This window comes from Hemiscyllium ocellatum, chromosome 5, assembly GCF_020745735.1.
Source record: "Hemiscyllium ocellatum isolate sHemOce1 chromosome 5, sHemOce1.pat.X.cur, whole genome shotgun sequence".
Taxonomy (NCBI): domain Eukaryota; kingdom Metazoa; phylum Chordata; class Chondrichthyes; order Orectolobiformes; family Hemiscylliidae; genus Hemiscyllium; species Hemiscyllium ocellatum.
This window is the reverse complement of record NC_083405.1, coordinates 39,121,741-39,139,397: the sequence shown is the minus strand read 5'-3', so window position 1 is coordinate 39,139,397 and position 17,657 is coordinate 39,121,741. Positions and strand designations below refer to the sequence as shown.

The window sequence follows — 17,657 nt, the reverse complement described above, 5'->3', positions numbered from 1 at the left end:
GGAGGATTTTGGCTATAGGAAGAGGCTGAACAGGCTGGGACTGTTTTCCCTGGAGCATTGGAGACTGAGGGGTGACCTCATCGAAGTTTGCAAAATCATGAGGGGCATGGATAGGGTAAATAGACAATGTATTTCCCTGGTGTGGGGGAGTCCAGAACTAGAGGGCATAGGTTTAGGGTGAGGGGAAAACAATTTTGAGAGCTAAGGGGCAATGTTTTCATGCAGAGGGTGGGGTGCATATGGAATGAGCTGCCAGAGGAGGTGGTGGGGAGGCTGGTAGAATTACAACATTTAAAAGACAACTGGATGGGTATATGAGTAGTAAGGGTGTGGAGGGGTAGAGGCTCAATGCTGGCAAATGGGAGTGGATTAGGATAGGATATCTGGTCAGCATGGATGAGTTGGACCAAAGATCTTTGGATAGGTATATGAATAGGAAGGGTTTGGAGGGATATGGGCCAGGTGCTGGCAGGTGGGACTAGATTGGGTTGGAATATCTGGTCAACATGGACAAGTTGGAAAGAAGGGTCCGTTTCCGTGCTGTACATCTCTTATGACTCTGACTCTGACTCCAAATGAGATTAGATTAAATTAGATTCCCTACAGTGTGGAAACAAGCCCTTTGGCCCAACCAGTCCACACTGACCCTCCAAAGAGTGACCGATTTCCCTCTGACTAATGCACCTAACACTATGGGCAATTTAGCATGGACAGTTCACCTGGCCTGCACATCTTTGGACTGTGGGAGGAAGCCAGAGCACCTGGAGGAAACCCACGCAGACACTGGGAGAAAGTACAAACTCCACACACAGTCACCCGAGGTTGGAATTGAACCTGGGACCCAAGTGCTGTGAGGCAGCAGTGCTAACCACTGCGCCACCATGCCACCGTACTTGCTATTTTTTGAAAACTGAACTCCTAAGGTAGTTGATTAGCTTGGTTTGAAATGCAGATTCATACCCATTGACTTCGATTCAGTTCCCAGATAAAATCATGTTACCACAAATGACTCTCCTCCAGAGCCTCACCCATCACCTGAGAAATGGTGAATCTTGAGTAAATCACCCCCAATGTTCGCGTTCTATTGAGAAAGCAGCCCTGGGGTCTGGAAGGATTTTTATCTCCTTAAGAAGCACAACTGTACAACCTGTCCTTCTCAATACTATTTCTGCAACAACTTCCACAGTTAATGATGCATGGGCTGCTATAATGATCTCCAATCAAATGCCTGTCACATTTGTCCCATAAAACAAACTAAACTTTCCTTTCACACCCAGCAATAATAACAGGCAGACTTCAGTAGCTAACAGTCTCTCTTTATTTTACCTCCAAATTAAAAATTTCTTGAAACCTTTAAAAATTATCACCCTCTAATTGAAAAAAACACTGTGATATAAGCATGAACAAGAATTTCAACAGCTGACCATATGCAGGAATTTTATTTATTTGCTTAAGAGGTGGGAGCATCACTGACTGGGCCAGCATGTATTGCTCATCCCTAGTTGTCCTCAAGATGGCAATGGTGAGCTGCTGTCTTGAACACTTGCAATCCATTTGGTAGTCACTCATAAGGATGTGAGTTCAGGATTTTGATTCAGTGACATTGGTGGAACAGCAATATAGTTCCAGGGCAGGATGATTTGTTTGCAGGGGAACTTTCTGGTGATGGTGCTCCCATGTTCCGTTTCCCTTATCCTTGTAGGTGACGGTGGTTATGTGTCTAAAGGCGAAACCAAACTTCAGGGTCACCTATTCACCTTTGTGAAGAGATATTTAAGAAAACAGTTGTATTACGAAAGCAATCTTTCAATTCCCACCTAAGTTCGATCTTGATATTTGAGTGTTTGTTTTTAATCTGTAACATTGATCTGCAATAAGATTGAAAAAGGCTTATTATATGAACATGTCAGAATCTACACGACATTTTTTTGTCTGGATTGAAATAAGTGTCTCTTCTCCTCTTCCTGCCTCCCATACAAAGTCCTTGAATTAACAAAAGATATAATTACTCATACTTTAGTTATTTATGGACACCAAAATATTGTTAATGCAACGTATTTAAATAGTTTACTTAAATTTTGAATTGTTAATGCTCAGTTAATTTCTTTCGTTTGCAAGCATACATCACTTAATGGAAGAAAACCCTTTACAACCTGCACAAGCAATTGTGATTTAAAGTTTGCTTGAAAGATAGCACACCAAATAAAATGGCATTCCCTCAGTACTGCACTGGAATGCCAGTATAGATTTTCTGCTCCGGCTGATTTAGGATATAGGTCAAACTGCTAACAAAAACAATTGCTCTAACTAAAAGCACACTATATATTGTTTTTGTCAAGCATTCCTTCATGATTAAATTAGAGAATGTCTCTCCTCTCAGCTTGAGGGTTGATTTTTCTGTCAAGTGTGGTGCTGGAAAAGCACAGTAAGTCAGGCAGCATCCGAGGAGCAGGGGAATCGACGTTTCGGGCAAAAGCCCTTCATCGTTTTCTTGCTCCTCGGATGCTGCCTGACCTGCTGTGCTTTTCCAGCACCACACTCTCTTTTTACTTTAATTTCCAGCATCTGCAGTACTCACTTTCACCTGGTTGATTTTCTGTGGCAGACTCTTTCAGATGTTTTGCTTTGATTATTTAGCAGATGTCTGTCTTTGCCCCTCTTCAGAATATCCTGTTGATATAGGTGGATTGGCACTTTCCTCATTTCTTTATCTTAGTACTGATTTGTAACTTTTTTTTTAAGTTGCCAAATTTGATCCCAACACCTGTTTTGGAAATATGAAGTGCAGCTGAAATCAACATTTTGTCAACCATTGTGCAGAACAGAGAACGTTGTACCATACCCTGTCAGTGTACTATTGTTATGGCATTTGACCGTGGCGGTGCCAGATCCTGGGTCTGGCAATGGGGAAGAGGAGTGGAATAATGTGGTGGAAGTCGTCTCGTATGTTGGGCAGGTTCTTTTTAGGAATCTTGGGAGGTCCCAGTCGACAAGGCAAGAAAACTAGCTTTTCCATTATGTCTAATGCTTTTACTGGATAGTTATTAACTTAGTGTCAGAGAACTTGGAAGATTCTAAGCTGCTTTCTTCAGAAGGGGAATTACCTATTGGAATCATCAGTTACACAGGCAATTTCCATGAAATGTGCACTTTATTCAAACAAAGCCGAACAAAGAGTAATGAGTACTTTTTAACTTCCTGCTTTGTTGTCTAAAAACAGAACAGAGATAATTTTAGTGTGATGCACTTGGTTCTCCAGTCACTAGAGCAAAACAGAAGGACTTTTCCAATAGTTGGTCAAAAAATTAACTACCACTTGTCTTGATTAGATGCTTATTTTTATTTTCCTTCTGGTTAAGTGATGCAGAATATTCTGCTGTCCTTTTTTTTTAAAGCTGTGGATTTCAACATTTTCAGGTTGAGCCCAACCCCATTGTGTTGGGGAGATTTCCAGCCTTATGCCCCAAACTACCTATTCTACGCTACCCAGTAATGAAGGCCATTATCCAGGTTGGGGAATCGGCATAGATCCTTCAAAGGGAGGAAGACACTATTTCTTGGCTTTTTTAAAATAAGTTTATGTCCACGAATAGGAAGGGTTTGGAGGGATATGGGCCTGGTGCTGGCAGGTGAGGCTAGGTTGGGTTGGGATACCTGGTCTGCATGGGCGGGTTGGACCGAAGGGTCTGTTTCCATGCTGTACATCTCTGACCCTCTAGAAATGTATTTAGCTACTTAAGATTGAATACTCACTTTGTTGCTCATACCTAATATTCACCTCCTTTTTATAAATAGTTACTAGATACCACTTATTCTTAAATAACATAGACATGGCGCCTTTTGTGTTTAGGATTGATATTCATCGCAAAGATAATGCAGGTGCTGCTGAGAAACCAATAAGTATTCATTCAACACCAGAGGGGTGTTCGGCTGCTTGCAAGATGATCATGGAAATCATGCAGAAAGAAGCTCAGGATACAAAGTTGTACGTACATCAAATACCATTCTTATTTAACATTGAGCAATTTTTGTTTGTACCTGCGAAATGGACAGGGGTTTTTAACATTTGCCAGGACATCCTGCCTTTGTTTCAAAAATGGTATGTTTTGAAGCAATGGGCACATTGGGAACTGCAACATTCTGCAGCCCATTTGGTGACTGTCACAGTCGGCTATTAAAAATTTACAGCTCTTCCCTAAATTCAGTGTTGTCTGCGTATCAGAATACCCCCCTGCCCACCTCTGCCAAAGCCAAATACAACCCCACTCTAAATCGAAACTGCACTTTCCCTTTTCTAAGTACAAATATTTCCAGAATTTATGCAACTTGCAAGTTATTTGCAGTTTGGTTTTTGTTGTATAAATCAAATCATTTCTATCCCAGATCCTTTGATTTGGCCTTCTGTATTAAAGCCATAAGTAAATTATCAGTTACCTTTCTCTTCACCCAAAACTTCATCTCCAGAGTCTTTATGGTAACCATGTACTGTGAAGCCAATTATGGCAAATTTTGTAGCTGAGACAGCTAAGTCCCCAGGCAGCCAGGGACCTTCTGGGTAAATGCAGCATTTGTTACACTGTTGTACAGATCCAATGAGCCCCAAAAACAGCAGTAATAACTTGTGTGTCAATAGCTATCATGTGGCATTGCCCTGAAGATTAAGAATGAATGCTGGATGCTTTTGATCATAATTATGCCAGTTAAACAAATTGCCATTTGTAAAAGTTGAAAGCTGGGACTAAATCTCATATTTACCTAATTGCAGCACAGAAGAAATACCTTTAAAAATTCTAGCACATAACAACTTTGTTGGACGACTCATTGGGAAAGAAGGAAGAAACCTGAAAAAAATTGAACAAGATACTGACACTAAAATCACAATTTCTCCGTAAGTTTTGGAACTCTAGATTTCAGTTTTCTATGCACTGCCTTCATGATGATCCTTCAACAAAATATAAAATGCTTATGTTGGTTCTGTAGGTTGCAAGACTTGACTCTTTATAATCCAGAAAGAACCATTACAATAAAAAGCAGTATTGAAGCATCTTCCAAAGCTGAAGAAGAAATTATGAAGAAAATTAGAGAATCTTATGATAATGATATGGCTGCTATGAATGTAAGTAATCCAGCAATTGTTTAGTATAAATGTAATGCTCTTATTCCAGATTAGTTATCATTTTGGACATTTTGATAATTATTCTCTTTTGGGTAATTTCTATAAATATCCTTTGTTCCAAAATCTGCCTTTTCCTGGGTTTATGCTAAGTTATGTGGTGTGAGGATTAGTCAATTTTGCATAATTCAGCAATCTGTTAGTTGAATTTCGAAAATCTTGTCCTTATTCCATATTTTCAGAAATCAAACTTTAAAAAAATTTACAGACTAAAAAACACACCTTAATTGACATTTGCTTGCTTATTTTGGTGGAAAAATGTTCTGTGCATTAAATGTGTAAGAGTCAATACAGTTAAGTGGTTACACCTATTGTTGTACAATACAGAACAATTTAAATGCAAAGCAGGTAGGTTAAAACATAGTACCTTTAGTTTCTTAATCATCAAGCTCGATACAATCGTTTTCTAGTGCAAACAGCCAAAACGTTTATACTCATTCCAGGCCCTCCTTGTGCAGTTACAATTGGGCTTCAATCTATGGGCTTTCCCCATTGAACTTTGTTGCAAATTGGCTCAGGTGAAGTTAAAGTCATAGTCATATAGCACAGAGACCCATTGAATCTGCACTGGCTTATCTGTATTAATCCCACTTTTCAGCACTTGGCACATAACCTTGAATGCAAAATAAGAAAATTGTCCTGGTGTGTGCTGCCTACAGAAAACAACAGAATAAATTTACATTGACCGGTTGCTGTTGTACGAAGTGCCTTTGAATAGTGATACAAGTCAATAGTAGTACCATCAAGTGACATCTGTCTCTGAAAACAAATCGTTGGTGTTGGTTTTCGTTTCAGCACAGCCACTTTGGCTGCAGACTTCATTGCCATTTTTTGATCCAGGTGTGTATGCCAACTGGTTAATATTGGAGAGGCAAGTGGAGGTGCATGATAGAAAGCATGGCATAGGGAGTGTTTATAAACCTGTGAGCATTGTGAAAACATGCCAACAACTGAAATCCTACCTGCCAAAGGAGATGGTTGTGAGGATAAGCCAATTATAATGGCCTCATGGCATACTGCGACACTTCTGCACAGCAGTGTTCCCAGTTCAATTTTCTTCAGTTGTGACAACAATAACCTTCCACCTGTTATACAGTCAAAAGACATGCAGGTGACTGAGAACTATTATTCTGCTCCATTTTTAAATCCTGCAACAATGACTGTGTGTCTGTACCAGACTACAGCAGGACCTGGGCAACATCCAGACTAAACAAGTGACAAATGACATTTACGTTGCATAAATGGCAGATAATAACCAGTAACTAGGGATCAGCTACCATAGCCTGACCTTCAACTTTCCCTTGCTGTAAACAGGCATAGATTGCATCATTATTGGGAATTTGTGAATTTAACAGCCCCACTCCTGACATTATGATGGCTGCAAGGGTGGTCACTGAAACAGCTGACATGTTATTTTGCCAATGTCGCAGGGCTTCAGAAATCTGTGTACTTTGACACCAAACACTCTGAAGTTCCCTATTGACTCAAATTTGACCTCCACTTTGTTTGAACTACCCGTGGTCCCATCTTGGTCTGATTCTAATGAAGGAAATTACTTCCACCTCTTTTATCATTCAGTGATTTTGCTTGGGTCTGGATTATATTGAGGCCTAGAATTGAGTAGTTCCATCAGAACTTGAGTTAAGATTTAGTGAATAGGATAATTATTGATGAAAACATATACATACTTTGTGTGCAGGGTAGAATTTCAAAGTTTGCAAGCATGCAAATCTTGGAAGTTTTGTGAACTTGGAACAAGATAGTAAAGAACTTCAAAAAGACATGCAGCTTGGTGGATTGGGCAGGCAAGTGACTGATGAAATTTAATGCAAAGTCTGAAGTGCTTATTTTTCTAGAACACTAACAATATAATGTGGATTCCCTTTAGAATTGTACATTAAGGGATCTGGGTGTACATGTGACTAAGTCATGCAAGGTGGTAGAAAGTTTTGAGTGTATGGTTAATAAACCATACAGCATCTTGGTCTTTTATCAATAGAAGAATAGAATCCAAAAGTGAGGAAATAGTTTAAATCTACATGATACACCATTGTTGCCTGAACTGAAGCTTTACATCCAGTTCTGAGTGGCTCGCTTCCAGCAATGTCTGTCTGAAGATTATTAGGATGGGTGCAGATGGGATGTGCAAAAATAGTTTCAAAGATGATGAACTTTGGCTCCAAAGAAAGATTGGCAAAATTGGGGCTGTTTTCCTTGGAGAAGAGAAAATGAGAGGATATTTGACAGAAGTATTCATTATCATGGTGATCTGGGCAAAGTGGTTGGCAGAAATATTGTTCCCATTCGGTAGAACGATTGGGAACCAGAGAAAACAACTGGTTTTTAAGGTAATTGGCAAAATAAAGCAATAGTGAGATGGGGAAAATGTCTTCAGGCAGTGTATGGCTTACATCAAAAATACACTCCAAGTGTGGTAGAAGCAGGATCTAATAAAGTATTCATGAGGAATTCGATAATTACATGTATGGGAAGAATATGCAGACCACTGGGAAGAAAGCAGGGGAGTTGCGCTAAGTGAATTACTCCTTTGGCAAGCCAACATCAACACTAAGGGATGAATTGTTATTTCATGCTGTAACCATTGTGTGAATAAGTATCCATGAAATTAACAAAGTGACTTTTCTACACTTAATTGTCTATATTTGACACTTGGAGGTAGATGAAGTGAGCATTCTATATTACTCCACTAAACACATTAACTATACCCTTCACTATTTAATTTGTGAGACATTATTTTCAACATTGTTCCTGCACCCCTTTTCCCCTCATCTCTCTGTCCTTTTCTGATTATTCCTGTGGTGTGCAACCTTTGATTCCCTATTGCGCCCAGCTATTGTGTTCTTTCCTACCATAATAGGTCCCCAAAGTTGCATTTCTGCTTCTAAATTCTTTTGCTCCATCTTTTAATTCTCCGCTTACTTTTTTTTCCAAAGAAGAGGTAATCATAGTTTCATCTCAGCTTCCATGTTCTGACAGCGTTTTTAGATGTTAAACCTGTGCACTGTCATTGTTAACATGTAAGTTTGCTCGCTGAGCTGAAAGGTTCATTTCCAGGCATTTCATTACCCTACTAGGTAACATCTTCAGTGGGCGAAGCACTGCTGAAAATTCCTGCTTTCTATTTGTGTTTGAGTTTCTTTGGGTTGGTGATGTAATTTCCTGTGGTGAAGTCATTCCCTGTTCCTTTTCTCAGGGGGTGGTAGACGGGGGTCTAACTTGATGTGTTTGTTGATAGAGTTCAGGTTGGAATGTCTTCCCTCTAGGAATTCCCGTGCGTGTTGTTGGCCAACAGCAGCTGTGATCTGTAAAACAGGAAGAGTGGCATTGAGCTTCCTTAACTACCTTGATAGACCTAGTTAAGACTTTTTTGGTATCTATTACTGTATGAAATTAAATGGTCTACCAAAACATCTTGATCAGTAACAGTTCCAGTATGTTGAGGAAATCATGATGTTACATTTTTATGGTTGTTATTGTTGGTTGAGCCTGATTTTCATGCTAATAATTATTCAGATTCCTTTACAGTACATGCTTTATTTCCTTGCAAGTACTGAAATGGGTACTTTATGCCCTAGCTATCCAAAAAGAAATGTGTCACAATTGCAAACATTCTATATTAATGTATAGTTATAAAATCCAAAAGTGATGCTCATTGCATTGAATGTATAATTCTGAATACGGTGGATTCTCAGTACATGATCTGAAGGATTCTGGGTAGACTTGATGATATTGACATCCATTGACCTTCAAAAAAAAATGTTCTGCTGCTCTTGCATTTTCTACTTGAAAGGTGCTTTATAAATAAGAGTTATCCGCAATGAAGACAATTGAAAAATTAATTGTGTGGCTTTTCTTTCTTACACAAAAATTCTTTGGTATTTTTAAGAAAAGCAAATAATTTTTGGTTAAAGCATTTATGCAAAAATGTTTTAATTTTGCAGCTTCAAGCACATTTAATCCCTGGTCTAAACCTGAAAGCCTTAGGCTTGTTTCCACAATCTTCACCTGTTCTGCCACAACCTTCTGTGCCCCCTGCTTATACTCCATTTGGGGTAAGTGCTTAAAGATGCCCAAAGCATTTGTTTTCATAGGCTATTGCTTAATATGTTTGAATAAAGTGTTGAACTTCCAGGTGTCGCTCAAGTTTTTACAGCTTCCTAGGATGGTTCAGTGATTTGGGCTCTTGCTCTTCTACTTTTTGTGGTAATATATTACATCATTGCTGTAAGATCTTCATTTCTGGAAGGTACGTTTAAATTGTTGTTTAATTTTAAAGAAGTTCTTTTTAAATTGATCAATATAACCAATATATACAGTATTGTTTGTATTAATCAATTTAAAGAACTATTGACTGTTTAATGTATACAAGTCTACACTTTTACATTGTAATGCTATTCACTCATCCTTGAATAGTGATGAAGGAAATCTGGGGTGGGAAAATATTTGTAACTAGTAAGAATTAGCATAGACGCATTGATCAGTTAGCCTGATTCTGCTCTGTTGTTTGGCTTAATTACGATTGCTACTATTTATTTCAAACAGTAATGCCCTGGCCAAGGCTTAATTCACCTGATCTGCAAAGCCCTAAAGCAATTAAAATATCTTTGGTGCTTTAAATTGGCGTATTTGATCTCCTTTTTTGAGAGTTGGCATTCAAGCCAGCGCAGATAAATGTGCAGTTTATTTATGGGGCCTTTTTTGCCTCATTATACTAAATTGAATTTGAAACAAACGCATGAACCTAAGAAATATTCCAGTATAAAATGACCTGAATGACTATTATTTTTTATGGTATTGAAATAATTATTTAGTGTTTGATGAAGATGCTTAGTATGTTTGAGATTTGTCAAAATACAGATGAAAGTGTGCATTTGCTGTACACATATACTGTATTCCCAATGAATCATTAATGGAGAAATATAGAAACAGGTGAAAGTTCTGTTATCCTTTTTAATCTAAATATGAATCTTGTGTCTATTTAGATGTAGGTGTTCACTTAATATTAAAGCTTGCAGTTTTACCATTGTTATGGAATTTGGATAGATATTAATCTTTTGTGTGCCATTTGTCATTTTATCAGGTCAGTCATTTTTGAAGTTTTGTGACTTTATTGTAAAAGAAACAGTTGCCTTTGCTGGCAACTTCCCACAAATAACAATGGGATAAAAGGGCAACTGCAAAACTGTTCTCGATTTGTAGAATTGAGGAGAAAGAGGTATAGGAGTTTAGAAAAAAAACGTTGAAGGTGATGTTTCAGCTGTAGTATGGAGAACTTATTGAAAAAGAATGTGTGTGTCTTTTAAAGGAGTCTACCAGGGTAAGCCACTTATTGAATATCTTTTGAGCAAATTGTTTATCTATTCTTTAATGATCCACAATTTCCTTTGGGGATAAGTCTGGAAAGAAGGTGATCAAGAGAAGGAATCTAAACTTGTGGTTCTGTCAAAGTAATAGAGCTGAGGCTAATTGTTTTCCTCCCACTATGTAGTTGCATACATTTTAACAGATGGGGATAATTCATCACTGTAACATTTTTACGTTCATTTAAAACTTCGGAATTAGGTTGCTCAGAAAATAGTTATAAGCATATTGATTTAATTTTGGTTGAAGGTAGAGTTTTAATGTAGAAAGTTTAATATTAGCAATGAGGTGTGATCACAATGTACAATTACAGTGAATATAAGTTTGTACCAGACTATCTTCTATGTTGTGTACACAATAGGTGACTAAGTGTAATCTGGTGAAGCCAGATTACATGACCGGAGATCATATAACATCTGCACGCAACACTATGTATGCAAATGGGAAATTATTAAGATAACTTTGGTATTTTTCAAGTTGAATTCAAAATTTGCGGTCATTTAGGAAGCAGCAAAGTAGAATTGGAGCATGTATCAAAGCAGCCTAAAGAACCAGGAGGTGCAAAATGATGTTGAAAAACTTTTTCCTGCACTTGGCGTTCACTCAGTGCAGTATGACAAGACCACATAATGCATTTCAGTAAAATGGCTGAAGTTTAATAAACATTTTTAACAATTTTGGTAAGTTTTTTTTAACGTAAAAGGTTTCAGGTGTACATGTTATTCTTCAGCATAAGGAAAGCAGTGTAACTTGGAGACTACCAACTTCTCATGCATAATTTCTTGAACTCCCAGTGCACGATAGCAAACATTCCTTTTTAAGATGCTAGTTCTAATCTCAACCATAGCCTTTGACTTGTAGAACAAAGAACAATACAGCACAGGAACACACTCTTTTCCCCACCAATCCTGTGATCCCTGTCTAAACTAAAGACTCTAGCTTTCTTGAAAGAAATGCTTTCACTGATCCAAGAAGCCATTTATCATAGAGCTAAGTAGGTAACAAGCTATTAAAGACTCATGGTATTGGTTATAAAGTGAAATTTATTTGTCTGACTTTGGAATATCCTGACACTTTTTTTTACTCAGTGTTTTCTGCCTTTTCATTACTCTTAGCCTGTGTTTCTGGATGCTGCTCATGGCCATTCTTCGGAGTCATTATCTCCCTCTCTCTCCTTTGATTTCCAGCATGCCAATTTTTGGAGAGATCTCGTATTTGATTTCGTGAACCTAAACATGTGCCTTTCACTTATTTCTTGAGCTAGCTACTTGTCTTGCACTATGCTATCCTTTCATTCTTAAGCTGTGGTGACAGCTACCTCTTCGGTGCTCCATGTTCTGGAGTATACCTTCCAAATAACCTCCCTACCCCACCACCACCACCACGCCCCCACTGTGTTCCATTTTCAGCTTATAATTGTTGTGATCCTTCAGTGAGAACTGAAAATGCTGTACTGGGGGCCAGTCAGGAGGGCATCGGGGAGAAGACCAGTGAAAACGGGAAGAGAAGATCTGCAAAATAAGCTGAAGGCAAGTGGGGGTAATAGTAAAGAACTTTGCACTGCCTGTAAGTTGTGTGTGACTCCTATTGGAATTCCAACTCTACTTTGGGAAATCCTTGGTACAGAGCAATTGGGGCTTCCCAAATACTTGGGTCGTCTGTTGGAGAGACTCTTTTAGTGCTTTGTGTGCTATTGGATGATGATTGATCTGTGGTCCATTTACTGTAATTCATGTGCATCATGTGACTACGTTGCACTGTTGCCCTCTGATTAGCTAGACAATTTGTGTTCAAGCCAACAGAACAATCATACTTACCCATGCCTACCTCGAACCCATTGGTACCTTATCTGTCATGCTTAAGAAATATTTTGATCTGTTGTTTTAAGTGCTTTCTTGAAGTAACATGAAACTTAATCCAATGAGCTCCTTCCCATTCTGATTCACTTGCACAATTTTGTAATCTTCAGTTACCATCAACACACATCTCCATTATTGGAAACAATTTATTTTTTTGAAATAAATTTCAATTTTATACTAAAAGTTTTCAGGTGGCTTGTGCATAATTCAGGTTTTTTTTTACTGTATGGCCAAATTATGTGGTATCTACTCAACTATTAATGCTCATGTCTATGATCTTACTATCTGAATCCACTTGGTTGAAGTGTTAGAGACTATGGAGATTACTAGAGTACCTACTTAGAAGTAACAAATGGCAATTTTTTTTGTCCCATTATATAGAATGCATTAATTGAAAGTAGAGTTGGAGTTGGACCACTTGATCCCTGCACCCATTTTGCTATTCAATAAACGGGTGACCTTTTAACCAGCTTCTGTACAATCTTTGAAAGACTTAATGCTCAACAATCTACTAACCTCTGCTTTGAATATCTGCAGTGACTTGATTATTCACTGCACGGAGTACAGAATTCCAAAGGCTTTCAACCATTTGTTGAGTGGAGAACTTTCTTTTTCTTTTTCTCCCACCCCAATTATGAATGGCATACCTTTTTAAACCAGAGACTGATGCTGTGTTCCAAATTCTCCAGCCAGGAGAAATCTGTCTCTGAACTGTCAAGATGCTCGAAAATTCTATGTTTCAGTAATGTGTGAATAACCTAAACTCCTGGACAATATAGACCTAATCTATTCCGTCTTTCTTCTGGGGGACAGCACTCTCATCCCAGGGAGCAGACAGTCAATCTTCATTGCACATTGTTGAGAGCAAGTACATTTTTCTTTGTGTAGGGAGATCAAAGCTTCTCAATGCTTTGCGTGACTTTGCCTATGCCTTGTGCGATTATAGTAAAAGTTATTTATTCTTGAATGCTGATTCCTTCATAACAAAAGGGCAACTTATCTTCCTAATTGACTGTTATTTCTGTATGTTAATATTCCCAATTTAAGGAAACCCTGGTCCTTCTGAATGCATGCCCTAGTCTCTCACCATTCATAAGTTATGCCCTTGCTACTTTGTATTCCATCTGTATTTTTTGTTCTCTCTCCCAAATCCTTTCTATCCTTTTCACAATCCGTATAATTTAAAATTCTGAGAGCACAAAGTTTTGTTGACATTTTCGATCAAATCTTAACAAATTTTGTCAAATGTGATTTTTGTTTTATACCTCTGTCTTTATTTATACAATTCAATACAGTGCCCAGTAACTATATCCTTAATGTATTCTAGTGTTTTACCTTCTATTGTGGTAGGAAATTATTGGTAAACGTCCTTCCTTACATCATTTTTGAAAAAGCAAGGTCACATGTTAGCTTGCAGGTCTTGAGAATTCTGGCAGATCAAAGTGTCACGGTCACTGAGCCCCTCGGTGATACCAACAATGTGTGGACTCCGACTGGCTCAACAACTGATCTGGTTTTTCTTGAGTTGCAGCCATGTACTGCAGATATGGTTGTCCAGTTTCATAATGCCCCTAGAAACACACTCCTGCTGCTCTTTCATGACAATTTCATGTTTACATGTGCATTTGAGGTTTTCTTTTAACAGCCTAAATTCATATATAAATGTTAAAATAACTTTGGAAAATACGGTATTGCTACATTTAACAATTTGTTAAATATGCTTTCATGACTCTTTCCATCTCTATGCTGATGGGAGTTGTCAGTAAACCATTTTGTAGCCCATTCATCCTGAGGTTATTTTCGTTTTTAGGTTACTTGGAGTTTCGCCAAAAATCTTTGTTAAGTTTGACTGTACCTCTAGTGAGCGTTGTTTTTTATTATTTAAAAAACATAAATATTTTCATTTATGCTTCCTATATTGTTTCAAATCTTTGGGCTTATTCCCTCTTCAATTGGATTTATAATGTTGAACCAGATATCCAAATCCCCACACTGATTCTGGTTGAGCTCCTGTTAACCCAGTAACAAAGTTAAAACCTCAACCTCTATTTTCTCCTAAATGTTGGTTTGAACTGTTGGTGTCCTTGGCTGATTTTACATCAAGGGGTAAACCTAGGCTTCTTTGCATACTATTAATATTTTGATATCTTGCCAGTTGTGACGTGAGCCAAGCTCCATCAGCGTTGGTGGAGCTTATTGTTGTGGTTCACGAATCAAATTTAACCCAATTTTTAAAAAAAAAACTGTCACCTACCACTCTCCTCACTAATCCATGACCCCAACCTAAATCCAAATAACAATATTAAGCTCCATGCATTTAATATACTTCATAGGTCTTTGTATGTTGGTGATTTCCAATTTGGTGATAGGGCCAGCAATTTATGGTGTGCACAATTAAAATGTTGAAATGTTTGGTTTAGGCAATAGCTTTTGATAAACCATATCATCTGGTTGCTGCAACACTGATTCATTGAGTGCTGTTATTTGATTGGCAAATCTTAATTACTCACATAGCAATTTAATGTATTATTTAATTGATGACTCCTTCAGAAATCATCCAGAAGAACCTTGAAATATAGCCTTTTTGCCAGGATTAGAGGATTTGAGCTACAGGGACAGGCTGAATAAGCAGGAGCTGTTTTTGTTTCCCTGGAGCATCTGAGGCAGACGGGTGTCCTTATATAAAGGTTTATTAAATCATGATGGGCATGGATAGGGTAAATAGATAAAAGTCTTTTCCCTGGGGTGGGGTAGTCCAGAACTAGAGGGTAGAGGCTTAGGGTGAGGGGAGGGGGGGGCGGGGGGGGAGGAATTTTAAAAGGGACCTAAAGGGGCAACTTTTTCTGCAGAGGGTGGTACGTGTATGGAATGAGCTGCCAGAGGAAGTAGTGGAGGCTGATACAATTACAACATTTAAAAGGCATCTGGATGAATAGGAAAGGTTTGGAGGGATGTGTGTCAAGTGCTGGCAAATGGGACTAGATTAGGTTTGGATATCTGGCTGGCATGGACGAGTTGGACCAAAGGGTCTGTTCTTGTACTGTACATCTCTCTGACTCTACACATTAAATTTAATCGCTCAATCCTTTACTTTTCAACCATAATTTTATTTTTTTTTCAGTTTATGATTTATCTAAATGTACTGTGTATCAGTTTGTTATACTTTCCATTTATTAATGTCTTGTCATGTCAGGAATTGCATGAATTAGTTTATTCATTATATCTATTGGAATGACATGAGAAGCACTCAGGTGCAGGGTTTGATGGCCACACCATTCTGGTTATTATGCATATTCAGCATTTTAGCTGATGTTTTTAGATTTGAGGGAAAGCACCAAATAAAGAAAGATGCCTTTTTTATTCCCTCTCGACAGGTAGTTTTCAGCTTTCTTTGCCCTTATTCCAATAAAATCGGGAGTTTTGAGAGCTGTTGTTGTAAAAGTACAACCTTGCAAAGTAATAGCCAGTTATAAGTATAATCTGGAACGTGTTATGTAATATATAAAAACCATTAATATGGAAAGTCTCATGTGGAATCGAACATTTACTCTCTCCAAATTTGTTAGCTGATGAAATTTCAGAAGTAGTGTAAGTAAATGTTAGTTCTAAAGTTTAACTACTCATTTTGAAACTTCATTAATTACATTTAAGACCCTACAGTGCTCTATTGTAACTGAAGTTCAGTTCAACATTTTAACACTTATACTGAGCACAAACTATTGTTGTATCAGTACATGTGAATAATGCAGTGCATAACTTTGTATCAACAGCATGTGATTCCATTTTCACTTGTGGTAAATGAAACTTCTACCCAGTTTTAGTTTGATATTAACTGCAATTTACCACCTGAAATTTAAAAATGCTCATCATTATTTTGATAATGATGTGCCTCGAATAAGAGTTTGTGGTATGCCGTATACCTACAATATTTGAACCTCAGTTTGTTGACCTAGTCTTTCAGCATGGTTGAACAACAATGTTTTGCCCTAAATTGGTAGACAATATAAAATTTTGAGCACCGAATACATTCTCACAACTTGAGTTTGTATAATTTGTGCCAGTTGAAAACCATTGCAGTCGAAGTTGACCACGCTCCTAGGTTGAAAACAAAACTCACCATCTTTTGGCAAGTTTCTACTGATTTTGATTGTACTTCTTTTGAGACTAGATTGGTCAGTTCTTTATGGTGCAATAACCCAACTTTTTATTTTAAAAAATGCTGTACCTTAAGATATATGGTTCTATTTCAGTTATGAAGATATGTTAGTTTTAGAAGTTGTTTACTCTCTGGTGTATTGACATTGCCTCAGCATTTATTTTTTGTAATAAATGCCTTTTTCAGCCATTCTAATAAATTGTACCTAGTTACTTAAGACTGTGTGAGTTTTCAGGGTGGGGGTTCTTGGGTTTTTTTTTTAAAAATGTTTCGCTTTTTGATTGAACTGGTTCATTTAGTCAGGTAGATGAGTTTGAAAAGGTGGAGCCACTTTCAAATCAACACTTCATTTATTTGTATTTTATGTGAAAGCTACCCCATTATCTGTTTTGTTGTTTTTTATTATCTACTTTTTCCAATAAAATGCAACATGTACTGTATTTTTGTGTACAAAATTACATAATGTCCATACGTGGTTGTACTTTCTGTTTCATTTTGGCTGTTCATCTTTATGATAAATGCGAACGTGTAATATTTCTGTTTCATATCTTCACTGTTCTCCATTTGGCATCTGCAATGGAAAGCTGAACTGAAATTCAGAGCAGAAACTGAAGTTACATAAATGCCCATTTTCTTTGTGATTTAGAGCTATCCAAATTTCTGTGATGTGTATGAGGTATCGAGCATTGCTTCAGGGGGCCAGCAACTAGCTGTAAGTGACTATTTTTAGTCTGGTATGCACAGCACCATTTGCCTGACCTGCTTTCCTGCTGAAGATGTAGTAAAAATAATTCTATCTTAGCATAGAATGAAAAATAAACTGAATAAATGGGACTGATTTTGGTGTAATAGCTTTATTGAAGATGTAGTGGTGGTGGAAAGAATCTGGCATTCACAATTTTTTAAATGTTTAACCTGCACAGCTTTGCTTTGGTAACCCTAATTACATTGGTCATGCTAAGATTATCCTAAAACAACGTGCAAAGCAATTACCTGAACTGATCTGTATCTAATTGCTAGATGTTAATAACTGGGTGGGTGAAAGCAAATATATCTAGCCAGATAGAGGCTACCGGAGAGCACCATC

At 37.7% G+C, this 17,657-nt stretch overlaps 1 protein-coding gene across 5 annotated transcripts in view; it reads left to right on the top strand.

Annotated features, from left to right (window-relative positions):
• The window catches only part of LOC132815668 (insulin-like growth factor 2 mRNA-binding protein 3-A), a 130,826-nt gene that overhangs the window by 86,714 nt on the left and 26,455 nt on the right, over positions 1-17,657 (top strand). For 3 of the 5 annotated variants that reach the window (XM_060824679.1, XM_060824678.1, XM_060824682.1), the window contains 5 exons: positions 3,851-3,985; positions 4,766-4,888; positions 4,981-5,116; positions 9,136-9,246; positions 17,217-17,282. In XM_060824679.1, the coding sequence (XP_060680662.1) occupies positions 3,851-3,985; positions 4,766-4,888; positions 4,981-5,116; positions 9,136-9,246; positions 17,217-17,282 (571 nt within the window). The remainder of the gene's footprint in view (positions 1-3,850; positions 3,986-4,765; positions 4,889-4,980; positions 5,117-9,135; positions 9,247-17,216; positions 17,283-17,657) is intronic. The other 2 variants (XM_060824681.1, XM_060824680.1) reach the window with 1 other exon arrangement.